A 20,302-nucleotide genomic window follows, 5' to 3' on the forward strand; every position below is an offset into this window, starting at 1 on the left:
GTAATGCAATATCCAATTTCAAAACTGGTTTCACAGGATGAATTTTGAGTGAAGAATTTTTTTTGAGAAAAGCAATAAATAAAGCGAGACAAGCGTCCCTCAGTGGGACAGTGAAAGTCAACTGATAAATATGTGAGGTGCGTTTTTGGAGAGTCGCACCACATGACATTTTACAAAATTAACTCTACTTAAAAATGGCAAATTATCTGACATTATAAGAGATTTATTGACAATGATAAATCAGAATGGCAATAAATAATCAGAAGAGGTCCTAATATCATTTCCTGTTTTTATTTTTATTTTTTATGTTTCTGCATGTTAGTTGATCCACCACAACCGACGATTATGCCAAAGCCTTTAATAATGTTTTCTTTCTTTCTTAATTTCTTGGCTTTTTTCTTCATTACAGTATCAGAACCGTTGACAGTTAAAAATGTTTTTTTTTCCTTTATACTTTCACTTTTTGTTAAAAAAGACTTAAAATAATTTTTAATTCAGAAGATAAAAAACTGAATCTATGAAGCGCATTTTAATGTATTTTTGTTGTTGTAATAATGACGCTGACCCTCATACTGATGTGATGTAAGTTGCTTTGAATGAACATGTTGGTCTAATGAAAAAAATGCAAATTTAATTATTTTGTCCCTATTCTTCTCCCACAGGGACGAGGAGATCCGCAGTAAATGTGGCATTGACGCGATCACGTACCTGTCCTTCCAGCGCCACATCATCGTGCTCTTGATGGTGGTGTGTTTGCTGTCGCTCACCATCATCTTGCCCGTCAACCTCTCCGGGAACCTCCTCGGTACCTCCACCAGATCCTCAAATGCTTGGTTACTATTTGCTCTAGTATTGCTCAGCCATAAAGGATTCATGACAACAGACACAACACGTTTGGTATCCAGGAAAAGGCAGTATACTTGAATAAAGCATTACACCAGCATTACATCTTAATTCATCAGTGTGCATGCACCTAAAAACAGACTCTTCAGAATAATCTCATGAATCAGTTTTGACAGATTGTTAGTGTTGATAGAATTTGGCTCGGGTGACCTGAAATGACTCTTAAATGCATGATGCCATGCTCTGACATTGATCTAAAGGATATTCTAAAAGGAAAATAAAATGTAAAGATTAAGTATTTTATCAATGTTAAAATACTTTCTCAAAACCTTTAAGACATTCATAGGATAATTTCTAGAGTGTAAAAAAAATCGATCTGTGGTGCTTTTAAAACGTTGATTACAGTATGTTCGGAATAGAGTGCTAGTGAGAAAATAATATATATATAGGATAAATATATATACAGTATATGTGCACTACTGTTTTAGGTCAGTAATAAAAAAAAAAAATATATATATATATATACTTAAAAGATGCATTAAATTTATCAAAAGTGTCAGTTTTAAGACATTTTAATGGATTTCTGTTTCAAATAAATGCTGTTCTTTTGCACTTTCTATTCATCAAAGAATCCTTAAATCCAGAGTACCCAAAAATATTAATCAGTACAATTGTTTTTAACATTGATAATAATAATAATAATAATAATAATAATAATAATTAATGTTCTTTGACCAGCAAATCAGTATATACATAATGATTTCTGAAGGATCATGTGACACTGAAGACTGGAGTAATGATGCTAAAAATTCAGCTTTGCATCACAGGAATAAATTACATTTTAAAATATATTAAAATAGACATCAGTTATTTAAAATTGTAATTATATTTCACACATTTTCCTGTATAAAAATAATAATAAAAGCAGACTTGGTGAGCATAAGAGACTTCTTAAACATTAAAAACACCAACAACAAAAAAATCGTACTGACTCCAAACCTTTGAATAGTAGTGTAAATTTTTTTTGTGCTGATTTTGAGGGAACTGGGGAATAAAAAAACGTTGTGTATGGCTGGAAATCTGCAGAGTTCTGCGGATGCAGATTCCGTGTGGGCCTGCCGATGAACGACTTTAGGAAAGGCCTGGGAAAGCTCTTGAAGATGTAGAAGGGCTCCGTCTTAACCCTCTATTAGTGGACGTGTGTAAAAGCATAATTCAGACCACCCTACAGTGTTTGAAGATGGTTGGGTGGCACGATAGAGGGTTAGAAGGGCCAAGTTAAATATGGGAAAGGCCTTGACTGTCCACGCCACAAGAAGAACATTGTGAAAAGCCACCAGCTTTACCTCTTGTTGTCCTCAGACCTGCAATAATCTTTTCATGCGACCTCGGTGGCAGAAGTTTACTGTGGCCTTTCAAAAGCGTTAAATGTGGATGTGTGGTAGACCAGTTTGCGGTGCAGCTTCAGGGCCGGCTGGTTACAGTAAATTGGGGGTTTTGATGCTGACTGTCATCTCTATGCAACAAATTGACACTGTATTTGTGAAATAAACCAGCACGTTCACAAATTTGTCCTAGCAACCAAACCCAATGCATAGTGATTTGGGTGTAGAGAGTTTCTTTATTCCACATTCACAGGCCTCAAATTACTTTCAGAGTTTTATTTTTGACACTGGTATTTGAGAAGAGCATGAAATCTTACCAGGACTTGTTTATTCCTATGTTTTCAGGAGATAGCCCACAGAATTTTGGCCGAACAACAGTGGTTAATGTCCCTGCAAAGTAAGTTTGTTTATTATGATGGATGTACACCTGAAAAGCATTACCTTGTTGTGTATGAACATGTTTATGAAGTTGTTGGCATGATCTTAATAACTGTCTTCTTCTTGCTTTAGGAACAAATTTCTGTGGTTGCACAGTATCTTTGCTCTGCTGTATTTTGTGATCACCGTCCTGTGCATGGCCCATCACTCCTCACAACAGAAATACAAAGAGGACGAGAAGGTCTGTGAACAGCTGTATTGTGTGCATACGTGTTATTGCACCTCATTTACAGTGAATCTCAAATAAAAACCAAAAAACGTCCTTATTTCCTCTTAAATGTAAAAAGAAATGTCATTAATAATAAATAATTAATTAATAATTCAATTCTGTATTGTATTTTGCTGGAAGTCTGTTTTTACATACATTTGGATTTTTGGCATCGTGACATTATTTTTGATGCCTCTATACTTACTTCAGCAATGCCTTCAGGTGTTTTGTTAGTTTGCATTTCTCATTACTCTCAGTAATTTTCATTTGATTCTCTTTACGGTAATACATTATTGAAAATCGCCCTGTCTGGACACTGTTTCTCGGAGCCCTGAGCATGACATGCGGACAAGAATATATATATTGTGGTCATGAATTAAGAATTCGTTCTCTCGTTTTAGTTAAACCGTGGCTACAAATGAAAGAATTAGTTCTCATGATTTATTAAGTCATTCCCTCGTTTTAGTAAATTGTCTACGTTGAAATAATAGGTTCCCTCGTTTTGGTTTAATGAAAACAAGGAAACGAATTGTTACAATGTGGCCATGATTTAATAAACCGAGCGAATTAATTATTATATCGTGCATGCGATTTACTTAAGACAATGGAAGGAATTAGCAAAGCTTGTTAGCAAGTGCTGACGTATTAGTAAGTCATGGGAACCAACTGTATACTCGTATTTTATTTAATTTTATTTTATTTAATTTTATTTTATCAAAATCAAAAATCTAAATTGAAAATAAATTTACTACAACATATGATATATAAATGCTTTATGAATTATATTATAAATGCATATATATATGAAGAGTTCAGATGCAAAAGCCTCTAAGTGCCATCTGAAATTTTCTTCTAGAATGATAATTTTTATCAACTTCATATATTTAAGTTCAATAATTTCACTTAAATGACAATAATAGGTGATTTCTATCGCCATCTAAATGAAATTACTGAAATTAAATATACAAGCTTGATAAAAATGATCATTCTAGAAGAAAATTTCAGATGGCACTTAGAGGCTTTTGCATCTGAACTCTTTATATTATGTGAATTAAGTGAAAAATACTGTATGCTATTCACATGAAATTAAATAAAAGTATTATAATCTTTCATTGACTAATAGTGTTCACCATTCAGATAATACCTGTGATGTTGATTCATTTGATCATGTTCCTACCAAAAAAGCAACACTGTTCTTTTGCCATCTTGCAACCACCAAGAGTTGCTTCATGAAATACCCTTCTAGCTCTCATTTTTGATTTATTATTATTGCAGGTGGCCAGAACTCTAATGATAACGTCAATTCCAAGAGAAATCTCTGATCCCGGCCTGATCACCAAACACCTGCAGTGAGTGAAGAGCACAGAGCTGTTATCCACAGAATTTCAACCATGCTTCAGCATATTGGAGATTAAATGTCAACACAACTGATCGCATTCATTTTTCACTTGTGTAAAAGCCAACGTCTCTTCTATCTCCAAACAGTGAAGCCTACCCCAGCTGCACCGTTACAGACATCCGGTTCTGCTTTGACGTACACAAACTAATGAAGCTGGACTCAGAAAGGTCATTTGCATTCGCACATCTCCTGAATGTCTAAGAGCTGAGTCTCGCAAATATTGCATATTTAACCTTATTAAAGGCACATTCACACTGAGGATGATAACGGCAAAGATATATTTCTAGAAATCTGTCTAAATATAAAAGAATAGCAGCGTTCACACCACGATATTGTTGCATGATACAAACTATGACAGCCAAACAGACTTTAATGAGCTCAAGCATTTAAAGCATTAAAGCTCGTAAACCGCTTAGAATAAACAGAATAATTTCATGCATTGGTGTGGATGTTATAGTTATCGTTCTTTGTGTGAACGGGCCTTAAAACTACATCCTGTACAGGCGAAAAGCAATGAAAGGAAGGCTGTACTTCGCAACCAAAGCTCAGAAGGAAGGCAGGATCATGATAAAGACGCACCCCTGTGCACAGATCTTCTGCTGTGACGTATGTGGCTTTGAACAGGTAAATATCCCTCACACACTCGTTATAGTTGTCAGAATGGATATATTTGTACATCTACATATAGACTAGTCATGTGACTGGTGCTGCACCTCTTCATGTTGGCCACTGGAGACCACCACACACCAACTGACAGTCATGCACTGCTCTGTGAGGAGATCTGATACTCTTATGTCACTGTGCTCTCATCAGGTGGATGCAGAGCAGTATTACAGTGAGCTGGAGGAGAAACTGACAGATGAGTTTAATGCAGAGAAGAACCGGATCTCTATGAAGAGGCTGGGCATTGCCTTTGTTACCTTCAGAGATGAGAGGATGACTGCAGTGTAAGTGTTGGGGGGTAAATGGCTGATTATTGAGAATCGGCATCATCCGTCAAGAGGTCCTGTAATGAATACCTAGATTTTAAGAATATAAAAGTATTTTTGTTTAAAAGCATTTTATCAACATGAAGCAGATCTGCTGACAGCTGAACCACTAGACTCTACTGTAGCTATCAATGTAATTAGTTTCTTGGGACTATATTTAGTCTCATAGATCCCTCAGGTTCCCTAAAAGCAGTCCAGGGCTCCATGCGGAACATATACAGTATGAAACACACAGAATAAAAATAACTGTTAACTAATTTTAATATTCAAACTAATGACTTTTTAAGCATTATGAAATGTAGTAAAGTGTTATAGAGCCTTAGTTTGTACCCATTACTACAGTGGCCAAAAGAGCTCAACGTGCTGCAACTAAAGAAAGAACATGCAAATAGAAAAAACACCTGCAAATTAAGAAAACGTCTTCATCAGTTTGACAACACGTGCTGCAAATACAACGCAAACAAATACAGAAACACACTGCAAATACTCACAACGCAACCAAATACAGAAACAGGCCATGCTTGTTCAATGTCTCCTTGTAAGTGTTGTCGACGACCTGAGGGGTGAGTTTTTTGTTTATTTTAAAATCCTGATTTATTGTCCATTGTGAGTATTTTCAGTGTGTTTCTGTATTTGGTTGCGTTGTAAAAATTTGCAGAGCGTTTTTGTGTTTGGTTGCTTCGTGAGTATTTGCAGTGCGTTTCTATATTTAATCGTGTTGTGAGTATAGACCCCTTTTGCGCCGACGTCACGGCGCTAGCTGGAGGCAAAACAAACGGAAAACTGGAGGCGGCCAATACAAACCAGCACAGATTCGGCTACATATTAAGGAGCTTAAATTATTATTTTTATTATTAAATGTCATCTTGTTGTGTTCTTGGTTGCACGAATCGATGAAAAATGAGTATGCTGTATCTGGAATTTTTATTTCTAGAAAATATTCATATTAAAATTAGCACCGTAGTGTCACTCTTTACATTGTTGTCTTGGCGCTGGCTAGACAGAACTGCGGATTGAACCACACAAGTCTTTACATGACCATTCAGCACATAGTTATATTATAGGCATCTAAATATATTTATATGTCCTCAGTTTCTCTTTACCCTCGGTTTCTCTATCGGGTCGGTGTAGAAGTCAGGCCACTCAACCGGAGGTAACAGTTAGCGTTAACGTTAATCCTGTCAGTTCATCCATTGACTGAGCGTGTACGGTCATCTGGTTCCGTCCGTTAAAATTAACTTTTGCAAATAACAATCGCCGTCCTGGACAGTGAGTGACCTTGCACATTAAGACAAAATCGGATTTTCTCCAGTCATTGTTAAAAAACAAGCTAACAAAACTTGCAAACTAACGTTAGTGAAGCGGCCAGAGGGTTCTTTCTGCCTCCAGCTAAGCTCCGCCCACACAAATACGTCACCGTGTTTACCAACTGTAAAAGGGTCTATTTGCAACACATTTCTGTATTTGGTGTGTTGTGAGTATTTGCAGTGCGTTTCTGTATTTGGTGTGTTGTGAGTATTTGCAGTGCGTTTCTGTATTTGGTGTGTTGTGAGTATTTGCAACACGTTTCTGTATTTGGTTGTGTTGTGAGTATTTGCAACACGTTTCTGTATTTGGTGTGTTGTGAGTATTTGCAGCACACGTTGTCATCAAACTGATGAAGGTTTTGTCTTAATTTGCATGTTTTTTATATTTGCATGTGTTTCCTTCAGTTGCAGAGGGCTGAGCTCATTCGGGCATCACACTTTACCCCTAAAGAGTGCATATTAGTACCTTGAAAGGGTACAGTCCCAGTGACAGCTTTTTTATGATAGTGTATACAAATAAAATCCTAACAAACTAAATATTTTAATTTAAAATTATTTAATCACTGTAATTATTAGCTTTTCATCTAATGATTAACTAATAAAAAACTCACAAACTGAAATTTTGGGCAGCTTGGTGCTGGACTGTATGACAGGAAATCAGTTTGATTCCCATCAGACTAGTTTTATAAGTAAAAAATTTTTTTTTGAGAAATATCCTGTCTGAAGTATAGATTTATTATCCCATGCTCATTATTAATACTGTCCCTTGCCAAAAAAATTTTTTTAAGAAACTCTTGTACATCAAACTCTTTCTTACCAAACCTTTGCAACTTAGAACAGCTTTTATTTAGTATACTACACTAAACAGCTTTATATATAAGTTTATACAACACTAAATTCTGATGCTGGCTTTTGATTGGTCAATACAGTATGTTAAAAACCACAATTTAGTTAGTCGGTACTCTACTGTGTAGACTACATTTGAAAAATATATATTCACATGTTCTCTCATATCTTATTGTTTAAATATGTAAGTCTCTGTGCTTCTGTTTGCGCAGGATTGTGAAAGACTACAGCCGCGCTCGCTGCCGCCACAGACCCCAGCAGTCCAGCATTACCACAGTGGTGCGTTCCCATCAGTGGGGTGTTTCTTATGCCCCTGCCCCTAATGACATCATCTGGTAAGTCGACACGATAGCCACATCTATATCCTGAAATAGGAAAAAGTATAGAAATAACCGCAATGAGCAAATTCTTTTATGAAATGATCCAGATTTACAATCTTTTATGTGATGTTTTATTTAACGTTTTTTAAGTATATAGTTATGTTAACTGTTCTGCAAAGTTGGAGTCATATATATTTTTCATGACATGCTTTGTTCCAGGCCATTACACTTGCATTTGAGAGATGAAATTGGATTAATTAAGTCTCAATCTGAGTGTGTGCCTAGACAGCCACTGTGAAAGCCATTATATATCTTACATAATATGTGTTGAGAATCATATATTGAGTGAGTGTTAGTGTGTGTGGGTGTGTGTGTGGGGGGGGACAGTGTCAGTCCGTCTTTCTGCTTGACTGGACGTGTGTGTGTGTGTGCGTTTTTTCTGAATTCAAGACTTTCTTTTTTATGGATACAAGCCCTAATGTGTAGCATGTTTGCTTCTTATTAAAACAATTTATTGAAGTGTGAATGTTTTCCATTTCAGTGTAGCCTATGAGTTCAATGTTTTGTTGCACTGCATTTATAGAGTAAATGGTTTTGCAATTTTGTAACATTATAGAGTGGAAACGATTACTTTCGAAAGGTATTTGTTTGCACTTTATGTAAACCTCATTCTCATTTTTATGCCTTTCATGTGCCCTGCTTTTACTTAAACGGGTAGTTCACCTAAAAATTAAACTTCTGTCATCATTTACTCATCATTTACATCCTCATGTTGTTCCAAACCTGCACTGTAAAAAAAAATCATTATATTTTGTTCCTTTTTTGCATGGGCTTATTTGAGTTGGGCATATATATATAAATACAGTATATACATTCTAGCTTGTAATATATATATATATATATATATATATATATATATATATATATATATATATTACAAGCTAGAATTATTTAATCTTACTTTTTGACCATATAAAAACATTTTTAGGTGTTTTTTTTCCCCTTGAGCTCCATATTCTCTTATATCATACTTTATGGGCCATAAAAGCCGGGCGTATCAAATATGAACACATTTTGTCTAAAGGTAGTATACTTTTTTTTTGTTACTATTATTTTATATATCAGACTTTAAGAGTATAAAGTGTAGACTATCCCATAGAACATCATAAATGAACCAATGTCGTGTCCCTGTTGAAAACAACCCAACAATCTTTAACTGGCATAAACTGGTTTCAGAGGGGTTTGTGGCACTTTTACTGGTTTTAAAGGGATTTTGGGCTCTTTTGAGCTGGAAGACCACTAGCTAAACCAGCTCTGTCAGTCTGGGAGACTAGCTAACCAGCTAAAGCTGTGTTTTCCAGCACAAACCCTTATGTAACAGCGCCTGAACATCCCGCTTATTCTTGGCGAGCACACACTCTCAGTCCTGTAACTGTTGTTAAGACCTTGTCTTGTTGATTGGTGCCTGTGTTCATTTAGGGAAAATCTGTCAGTGTGCGGTTCTCGCTGGTGGCTCCGCTGCGTCCTGCTCAACATGACGCTCTTCCTCTTGCTCTTCTTTCTCACAACCCCTGCTATCATCGTAAACACCATGGACAAGTTCAACGTCACTCGGCCAGTTGAAAGCTTAAGGGTCAGTGACCATCAAAGACGTTTTATAACCGTACGGCTGTATTACGCCACATTTGAATGTAAAATAAAACTGAAAGTGCTTTTTTGTGTTGTTTTCGGAAGTTGGATGTTTTGAATTTGATCTTTTACTGTCTTCTACTGTCTAGAACCCAGTAATTACCCAGTTCTTCCCCACCCTGCTCCTGTGGGCCTTTTCCATTCTCCTGCCCTTCATTGTGTACTATTCATCTTTCTTTGAGTACCACTGGACCAGGTATGATGCCGTTTCCACCGTCTGACTTTAAACTGTGTATAAATATTAGAAAGCTACAGCAGGGAGGTCTCTTTACTCCAGTACACATTCAAATGACTGATTTGTACTGATGACATTTGTAAATATGATTAAAATTAAATGATTGTTTTATTAACACAATTATTGAATTCATTTAATACTTATTACTAATATGTGTTAAAACAACTTGAATTTGTTACCATAATGCATTTGGATGATACACTACCATTCAGATTTTTTATTATTTTTGAAAGAAGTCTCTTATACTCACCAAGGCTGCATTTATTTGATCAAAAATACAGTAAAAAATTGTAATTTTGTAAAATGTTGCTACAATTTTGAATAACTGACCTTTTTAAATATATTTTAAAATGTAATTTATTCTTGTGACGACAAAGATGAATTTCTTGCTGCCATTTATTGTTAACATTGTAAATGTATTTACTGTCTATTTAATCAATCTGATAAATGTAATGCATTTTCTGCTGAATAAAAGTATTAATTTAGCCTATTTAAAAAAATCTTACTTATCCCAAACTTTTGAATAATATTGTATATTTTTTTTAAAATATTTTAAATCTAAGTCTAAAACTGAAATTTCCATACTATACAACAAATTCTACCACAATATATTAAAACATTTAACCCTCTGGTACTGCTCACATGTTTTTTTTTTTTTATTTCAATGAAATCAATGTACAATATTTTAGTTCAATTATGGTTTTTTTTAATCTTGTTTTTTAATGTCTAAATTATATTTATGAAATAGTTATGTTCCATTTATTACCTGTTAATCACTTTTTGAGCATAGACCTTAAAAATAATAAATAAATCTTGAATGCTTTGGAGCACAGACTTAAGAAGACACTTGGCAGATTATTGCTGATGTGAAAAAAAAAAGTAAAGTAAAAAAAATATAGAAGTTTAAGTTTATTATGAAAATGCAAAAAAAAATATAGCTGCGAGCAGCGATTACGGGCCCAAGCCGGTGGCACCGCAACCCCGGTGCCTTTAGGGTGGCGGTGCCGCCGGCTTTGGCCCTTTATCGCTGCTCGCAGCTATATATATATATATATATATATATATATATATATATATATATATATATATATATACACACATACATATATATATTTATTTATTTATTCATTCATTCATTCATTTTTTTTTTTTTTTATTATTATTATTATTTTTTTATTCAGATTTTATGATACACTCAAAATATTCCACAACAAATCCTTTAAATTTAATGTAAAAGTAAAAATGAAAGTAAGCAGTGTTGGGCTCACGTAACCCTCTCATCAGAATCAAAATGTTTCAACATTTGCGATGTATTTGGATGCTAAACTATTCTTTATTATAGGCTTTGTTCTTCACTCGTGTTCCAATATTGATGGAAAAAATCATCCTCTTCACATGCGCAAAAATTTGCTTGGAAACATCACAGTGGAGCGAGGGGTGCTTACTGTGAATGTACGAATTGTACTACTGACTATTTAGAGCAGTGTAATTTTTATATGTTAGGTTGACTATTTTATTATTATATTTTATTAAGGCTATAATGAACAGGCTGCGATGTCAAGATTGTAATGCTGGAGTGTGTGTGTGTGTGTGTGTGTGTGTGTGTGTGTGTGTGTGTGTGTGTGTGTGTGTGTGTGTGTGTGTGTTCATGTTTTTCTATCCCGGTGGGGACTTTAACCTGAATGCACACAGACTCATGGGGACTCGTGTCACAGTGGGGACCTAAATAGAGGTCCCCATGGGTAAACAAGATTATAAATCATACAGAATGAGTTTTTTTGGAAATGTAAAAATGCAGAAAGTTTTATGGGATAGGTAGGTTTAGGGGTAGGGTTAGTGTGAGGAGATAGAATATACAGTTTGTACAGTATAAAAACCATTAAGTCCATGGAGAGTACCCACAAAGATAGTAAACCGTGTGTGTGTGTGTGTGTGTGTGTGGCGTGGGCGCGATTGAACAGTAGACACATAAAAACATACTCCATCATTATACAGGACGACATTCAGACTGCAAAGTGTTAACTTATATTTGTGTACAGTTGCAATAAAACACAAAATTGTGCTTTTGTAAAATAATTTCAAGCAATCCACCCCCCGAAAGGCGCTAATTTTAAAATGAAACTAAAATGCTCATGGCTGCACGGGCATTCATAACGGTGCACGTCCACGGCGAGGAACGAGCAGAACAATTTTTATATGTTAGGTTGACTATTTTATTATTATATTTCATTAAGGCTATAATGAACAGGCTGCGATGTCAAGATTGTAATGCTGGAGTGTGTGTGTGTGTGTGTGTGTGTGTGTGTGTGTGTGTGTGTGTTCATGTTTTTCTATCCCGGTGGGGACTTTAACCTGAATGCACACAGACTCATGGGGACTCGTGTCACAGTGGGGACCTAAATAGAGGTCCCCATGGGTAAACAAGATTATAAATCATACAGAATGAGTTTTTTTGGAAATGTAAAAATGCAGAAAGTTTTATGGGATAGGTAGGTTTAGGGGTAGGGTTAGTGTGAGGAGATAGAATATACAGTTTGTACAGTATAAAAACCATTAAGTCCATGGAGAGTACCCACAAAGATAGTAAACCGTGTGTGTGTGTGGCGTGGGCGCGATTGAACAGTAGACACATAAAAACATACTCCATCATTATACAGGACGACATTCAGACTGCAAAGTGTTAACTTATATTTGTGTACAGTTGCAATAAAACACAAAATTGTGCTTTTGTAAAATAATTTCAAGCAATCCACCCCCCGAAAGGCGCTAATTTTAAAATGAAACTAAAATGCTCATGGCTGCACGGGCATTCATAACGGTGCACGTCCACGGCGAGGAACGAGCAGAACAATTTTTATATGTTAGGTTGACTATTTTATTATTATATTTTATTAAGGCTATAATGAACAGGCTGCGATGTCAAGATTGTAATGCTGGAGTGTGTGTGTGTGTGTGTGTGTGTGTGTGTGTGTGTGTGTGTGTGTGTTCATGTTTTTCTATCCCGGTGGGGACTTTAACCTGAATGCACACAGACTCATGGGGACTCGTGTCACAGTGGGGACCTAAATAGAGGTCCCCATGGGTAAACAAGATTATAAATCATACAGAATGAGTTTTTTTGGAAATGTAAAAATGCAGAAAGTTTTATGGGATAGGTAGGTTTAGGGGTAGGGTTAGTGTGAGGAGATAGAATATACAGTTTGTACAGTATAAAAACCATTAAGTCCATGGAGAGTACCCACAAAGATAGTAAACCGTGTGTGTGTGTGTGTGGCGTGGGCGCGATTGAACAGTAGACACATAAAAACATACTCCATCATTATACAGGACGACATTCAAACTGCAAAGTGTTAACTTATATTTGTGTACAGTTGCAATAAAACACAAAATTGTGCTTTTGTAAAATAATTTCAAGCAATCCACCCCCCGAAAGGCGCTAATTTTAAAATGAAACTAAAATGCTCATGGCTGCACGGGCATTCATAACGGTGCACGTCCATGGCGAGGAACGAGCAGAACAGAGTGAACGTTTTTCAGTTAATTCCTACTTCCATAGGAATTCATTTGAAACGCTCGCTCAACCAATATAAATGTCAGTGCGGACGAACATATTTTACTTTAGTTTTTAAGTTAGCGATTAAAAAGCCCCCAGCGGTGTCACACGTCAGTTAACCGGTGGTAAAATATTCTCACCGTCACATACCTAGTATATTTATATATAGATATAATAGGCCTACCTGATTTTGAACACAAGAGGGCAGTATAGCACTATGTTTGACTTTATTTATGTATTGTTTAGACTAAACAACCATTCTGGCAGTTTTTAAACTTAAAATTCATTCTTAAATTGAAAAAAAAGAATAAAATGTTTAGTTGTGATGTTTGTATACTTTTATATAGAAATAAATGGTATATAATTACATTTTTAGAAAATTTGAGGCTTTTAGTTTTTCCTTTTTGGACATTACTTTAATCCCTCGCCATAGCAAAACCGTTTGAGATATTTATAATCCGTTCACAATTTAGCATATTTAATGTATTTTCATCATGTTGAAAAAGTTTGGTGGGAATAAAATAAATAGTTTAAGAGGAGTGGCTAAAAATTCATAGGCTGATTTTGCAAAAAAATCCACATTCAGACCAAAATATCTGACTTCCTTTTGCTCTGAGCTAATGAATGTAAATTAGAAAGTTGTCCGGCTTGATGAGAACAATATAAAAAAATTTTTTTTTTTACTGTATTTAAAACTAACCCCCCCACTTTTGTCAAAAGCATGTTGAAAGTGACACACTTCCTGCTGCCAGTTGGTGGCGCTATAACTTTCACTCACAATAGTCACATCCATCTGATCGGCCTCTTACCACGAACACACTGCTGAAGTTTCATCAAGATCAGTTGATGTATGCAGAAGTTATAACACTTCGTGTCTCTCTTTTCTCGCCATAAATTCGTTTCCTCACCACGGCCAAACCGTTCAAGATATCAAAAATCCGTCCGCAATTTAGCATCCTCAATGTCTTTACTTCATGCTGACTGAGTTTGGAGGTGATTGAATGAATTCTCTAGGAGGAGTACATCACATTCCACAGCAAGCGTTTTCCAAACAACCCATAATAGCTGACTTCCTGTTGGGCTGGCGTGAAACTTGTCAGAAGGAAAGTTGTTCGGCCCGACGAAATCTATATGTGTACCGAGTTTCATATTACTTCATGCAAGCGTGTTTGATATATGGACCAAGTTTTCAGACCCTGTTCAAGAGGGCGCTGTTGAGCCCCCCTGCCACGCCCGTTTCTGAAACTGTTCACATGTCTACTGGCTAATACGTGTTATGTGTCTGTCGAGTTTCATCCAATTTCAAGCATGTTAAGAGTCTCAAACGCATCCGAAAAGAATATTAAAACTTGATGCGTTGCCACGGCAACAGTATCTAAGATATCAATAATCCTTTCACAGGTCTACATCTGCCCTGTGTTTACATTATACACATAAAGTTTGAAGCAAATCGGGTAAAATTAAGAGGGTGACTTCAAAGCATTTTGAAAGTGACACACTTCCTGCTGCCAGTTGGTGGCGCTATAACTTTGACTCACAATAGTCACATCCATGTGATCGGCCTCTTACAACGAACACACTGCTGAAGTTTCATCAAGATCAGTTAATGTATGCAGAAGTTATAACACACTTCCTGTGTCCCATTATTCGCCATAAATTCGTTTCCTCGCCACGGCCAAACCGTTCGAGATATCAAAAATCCGTTCGCAAGAATTTATCCTCAATGTCTTGACTTTATTCTCACCGAGTTTGGTGGCGATCGGATGAAATCCCTAGGAGGAGTATTTCACATTCCATTGTATGCGTTTTCCAAACAACGTATAATAACCGACTTCCTGTTGGGCTTTTGTAAAACTTAGAGCACGAAAGTTGTTCGGCCCGATGAGATCTATATGTGTACTGAGTTTCATATTATTACATGCAAGCGTGTTTGATTTATGGACCAAGTTTTCGGACCCCATTCCAGGGGGCGCTGTCGAGCCCCCCTGCCACGCCCCAGTACCAGCTTCAGCCCGGCCCTGATGGCCGCAGGTTCTGACGTGTGTGCAAAATTTCAAGAGTTTTTGAGCATGTTAAGGGCCCCAAAAGTGGCAAAAAGGCAAAAAAAAAAAATAATGAAAAAAAAAAAAATATATATATAGCTGCGAGCAGCGATTACGGGCCCAAGCCGGTGGCACCGCAACCCCGGTGCCTTTAGTTACCTAAAGGCACCGGGGTGGCGGTACCGCCGGCTTGGGCCCTCCATCGCTGCTCGCAGCTATATTTATATATATATATATATATATATATATATATATATATATATATATATACATACACACACATACATATATATGTATATATTAGTGCTGTAGCGGTTCGTCGACGCGACGTCATATTTTTTGCGTCGACGCTTCTTTATTATTTATTTATTTATTTTTTTGCACCATTCCCGGAGGTACAGCTCGCCACACTCACACCGCCCGCCGTGTTATTCTGCCATGTTTTCTCCCTTTCTTTCCAAACCGCGACAAACGCCAGTCTCCTTTCTCTGCAGAATGCCATAAATCCGCTCAACCAATCACAGCGCACCATTCCACGCATTGTAAACAGTAACAGTGGCGCTCTGACACCCGACATCCTAGTTTTCCTTATCTACTTTTCACTTTTTGATCAACAAACAAACAAAAAAATTAATACATTTGACGGCATTGATGAACCTGTGGTGGATTCTGCCGTAGGGAAGAAACGTAAGCCATCGAAATCTAATCATTTACGTGAGGAGATTAAGAAGATGAGGCACGCGGGAGGAAGAGAAATGCCGACTGTTGCTTGTTCTCACACGACAGCGTCAAACTTCTGTCGAATGCTGACACGTTAACCCCAGGGGATCTTTCAAAAAACTTTCAATTCTTGTACTAAAAGTCAACGAAAACCGAGCAGGACCTAAGCCATTTTACAGATGATCGCCGTCAAAAAAGAAGGTCGCCGTCGTTCAGAAGGTATTTCTTAGCGATGGCTTATTGAATGTAGCCTATGTTTAGTCCAGATTAGTATTGACCGAGTTCAGAGGCTGTCATATGTGGATCAACTTACTTTGTTGTGTATTTTCAACAGTTTCAATGTGAAAAATAACTTTGATTCAATGGATTAATTGCATTAAAAAAAAGGATTTATCACATTTATACTATATTATTCAGAAGTAAACAGTGTGTTTATGTCAGAATGTTTATTTTTAAACCACAACCTTCTAAGTGCTTCTTTTACCGATATATTTGACATATCTTTTGCATTTCTCATCCAAACAACGTCAAACTTGGCACTGCACTTACTCGTGCCCAGACAGCTGTCGAGTTTGAAATCCATCGGAGTAACGGTTCGACAGAGATATGCGAATAACAGACAGGATAAATAATTCCAATTAGTCGTTAGATTAGTCGACTAATCGATAAAATAATCGCCCGACTAATCGTTTAATTAATAATCGTTTACCCCAGCCCTAGTATATATATATATATATATATATATATATATATATATATATATATATATATATATATATATATATATTATTGTTCAAAAGTTTGGGGTCAGTAAGATTTTTAATGTTTTTAGGAGAAGTCTCTTCTGCTCACCAAGGCTGCATTTATTGATTAAAAATACAAACAAAAACAGTAATATTGTGAAATATTATTCCAATTTAAAACAGCTGTTTTCAATTTTTAAATATTTTACATAGTAATTCATTTCTGTGATCAAAGTTGAGTTTTCAGCATCATTACTCCAGTCTTCAGTGTCACATGATCCTTCAGAAATCATACTAATATGATGATTGATGCTCAATAAATATTCATTATTATTTTCAATGTTGAAAACAGTTGTGTACAGATTTTTTTTTTCAAAATGCTTTGATGAATGTTAATTCAAAAGAACAGCATATATTTCAAATATATATATTTTTAACATTATAAATGTCTTTACTGTAACTGTTGATCAGTTTAACTCATCCTTCATAAATAAAAGTACTGATTTATTTTATTTATTTACCCCAAAAATAAAATTTTAATTATTACTAACCCAAAACTTTTGAGCGGTAGAGTTTAACGTTACAAAAGCTTTAGATTTCAGATAAATGCTGTTCTTTTGAACTTTCTATTCATCAAAGACTGTACACAACTGTTTTCGACATTTAAAATAATAATGAATGTTTCTTGAGTATCAATCATCATATTAGAATAATTTCTGAAGGATCATGTGACAGTGACGACTGGAGTAATGACGCTGAAAACTCAGCTTTGATCACAGGAATACATAACAGTTTAAAATATATTAAAATAGAAAGCAGCTGTTTTAAATTGGAATAATATTTTACAATATTACTGTTTTTGTTTGTATTTTTAATCAAATATATGCAGCCTTGGTGAGCAGAAGAAACTTCTCTGTTATGTGCGCGCCACAGACTGCACGCACGTCCGCTTAGAGTTCCGCCTTTTGCCTTCCGTCAATATTACGTTATTAGAAAATATTTTTTTAGAGAATCGATTTTTTGACATTTGTGAATCGATTCAGAATCGTCCACGTCCGCATCGCGATGCATCTAAGAATAATTTTTTTCTCCCACCCCTAGATTTCATACAAATAAACAGTTACAATTAAGTCACTTACATTTTAGATGCAATGTTGACTGTTTTTGTTCTGTTTCAGCAGCGAAAATAGTTAAACAAAGATCACGGCAGAACCATCACTTATCACGTGTTTTCTCATAACTGAACGATTCAGCATTTTTAACGAATCGGTTGACTCAAAGATTGAATGATCAATCCATAAACATCTGTCTTAATCATGATCGACTCATTCGAACGAATCGTTTGAACGAATGAATCAATGACTCGCTTATTAAGATGGATGCCTGGCGACACCTAATGGCGGTTTAGTGTTGTTTATTCTTTCCCACATGTGTGTGATTTGTGTGTGCAACATTATCATTATTTTTCTTTCACTATTATATTAGCGATTTAAAAGCACCCACTCGTGTCACACGTCGATTAACCGGTGGGAAAATATCCTCAGACACATACCTAATAAATGTATATTTAAATACAATATTGGCCTACCTGGTAAAAAGTTTTATATACTATTTTGATGTCCTTTTGGACACAAGAGGGCAGTATAGCCCTATGTTTGCTTTTTTGTTGAACCAAATAGCACTAAATAGCCTGTTTTAACTTTTTCATTCTTCTTGAATTGCAAAAACAGAATAAAATGGGTTTAGTTGTGATATTTGTATACTTTTATATAGAAATAAATGGTATATAATTACATTTTTAGAAGATTTTTAGTGTTTCCTTTTTGGACATTACTTTAATCCCTCGCCATAGCAAAACCGTTTAAGATATTTATTATCCATTCACAATTTAGCATATTTAATGTAGTTTCATCATGTTGAAAAAGTTTGGTACGAATAAAATAAATAGTTTAAGAGGAGTGGCTAAAAATTCAGAGGCTGATTTAGCAAAAAAAATCACATTCAGACCAAAATATCTGACTTCCTGATGGCTGGAGCTAATGAATGTAAATTAGAAAGTTGTCCGGCTTGATGAGAACAATATACAAACTATTTTTTCTTTACTGTAGTTAAAACTAACCCCCCCACTTTTGTCAAAAGCATGTTGAAAGTGACACACTTCCTGCTGCCAGTTGGTGGCGCTATAACTTTGACTCACAATAGCTACATCCATCTGATCGGCCTCTTACCACGAACACACTGCTGAAGTTTCATCAAGATCAGTTAATGTATGCAGAAGTTATTCCACTTCGTGTTTCTCTTTTCTCGCCATAAATTCGATTCCTCGCCACAGCCAAACCGTTCGAGATATCAAAAATCCGTTCGCAATTTAGCATCCTCAATGTCTTGACTTCATGCTGACTGAGTTTGGAGGTGATTGAATGAATTCTCTAGGAGGAGTACATCACATTCCACAGCAAGCGTTTTCCAAACAACCCATAATAGCCGACTTCCTGTTGGGCTGGCGTGAAACTTGACAGAGGGAAAGTTGTTCGGCCCCATGAAATCTATATGTGTACCGAGTTTCATATTAATTCATGCAAGCGTGTTTGATATATGGACCAAGTTTTCAGACCCTGTTCAAGAGGGCGCTGTTGAGCCCCCCTGCCACGCCCGTTTCTGAAACTTTTCACATGTCTACTGGCTAATAAGTGTTATGTGTCTGTCGAGTTTCATCCAATTTCAAGCATGTTAAGAGTCTCAAACGCATCCGAAAAGAATATTAAAACTTGATGCGTTGCCACGGCAACAGTATCTAAGATATCAATAATCCTTTCACAGGTCTACATCTGCCGTGTGTTTACATTATACACATAAAGTTTTAAGCAAATCGGGTAAAATTAAGAGGGTGACTTCAAAGCATTTTGAAAGTGACACACTTCCTGCTGCCAGTTGGTGGCGCTATAACTTTGACTCACAATAGCTACATCCATCTGATCGGCCTCTTACCACGAACACACTGCTGAAGTTTCATCAAGATCAGTTAATGTATGCAGAAGTTATTCCACTTCCGTGTTTCTCTTTTCTCGCCATAAATTCGATTCCTCGCCACAGCCAAACCGTTCGAGATATCAAAAATCCGTCCGCAATTTAGCATCCTCAATGTCTTGACTACATCCACACCGAGTTTGAAGGGGGCACGGTGAATTTTCTAGGAGGAGTATTTCACATTCCACAGCAAGCGTTTTCCAAACAACCCATAATAGCTGACTTCCTGTTGGGCTGGCGTAAAACTTGACCGGGATAAAGTTGTTCGGCCCGATGAGATCTATATGTGTACCGAGTTTCATATTAATTCATGCGAGCGTGTTTGATATATGGATCAAGTTTTAGAACCCCGTTCAAGGGGGCGCTGTTGAGCCCCCCAGCCACGCCCGGGTCCCAGCTTCAGCCCGGCCCTGATGGCCGTGGGTTCTGACCTGTGTGCAAAGTTTCAAGAGTTTTTGAGCACGTTAAGGACCCCAAAAGCCCCTGAAACCTTGATTAACAATATAAAAGCAATAGTCAAATCCCCCCCTCCCCTCACACACACACAGACACAGAGAG

The 20,302-nt window shown here is 36.4% G+C and overlaps 1 protein-coding gene across 1 annotated transcript in view; it reads left to right on the plus strand.

Annotated features, from left to right (window-relative positions):
* The window catches only part of tmem63c (transmembrane protein 63C), a gene marked incomplete at its 5' end in the record, with an annotated part of 41,465 nt that overhangs the window by 9,230 nt on the left and 11,933 nt on the right, over positions 1–20,302 (plus strand). The window contains 10 exons of the mRNA XM_081393957.1: positions 663–805; positions 2,574–2,625; positions 2,739–2,847; positions 4,150–4,223; positions 4,360–4,440; positions 4,777–4,897; positions 5,087–5,220; positions 7,628–7,750; positions 9,215–9,368; positions 9,514–9,620. Of these exons, the coding sequence (XP_081250083.1) occupies positions 663–805; positions 2,574–2,625; positions 2,739–2,847; positions 4,150–4,223; positions 4,360–4,440; positions 4,777–4,897; positions 5,087–5,220; positions 7,628–7,750; positions 9,215–9,368; positions 9,514–9,620 (1,098 nt within the window). The remainder of the gene's footprint in view (positions 1–662; positions 806–2,573; positions 2,626–2,738; positions 2,848–4,149; positions 4,224–4,359; positions 4,441–4,776; positions 4,898–5,086; positions 5,221–7,627; positions 7,751–9,214; positions 9,369–9,513; positions 9,621–20,302) is intronic.

The sequence above is a fragment of the Scardinius erythrophthalmus genome (genome assembly GCF_964197995.2).
Source record: "Scardinius erythrophthalmus genome assembly, chromosome: 19".
Lineage (NCBI taxonomy): Eukaryota > Metazoa > Chordata > Actinopteri > Cypriniformes > Leuciscidae > Scardinius > Scardinius erythrophthalmus.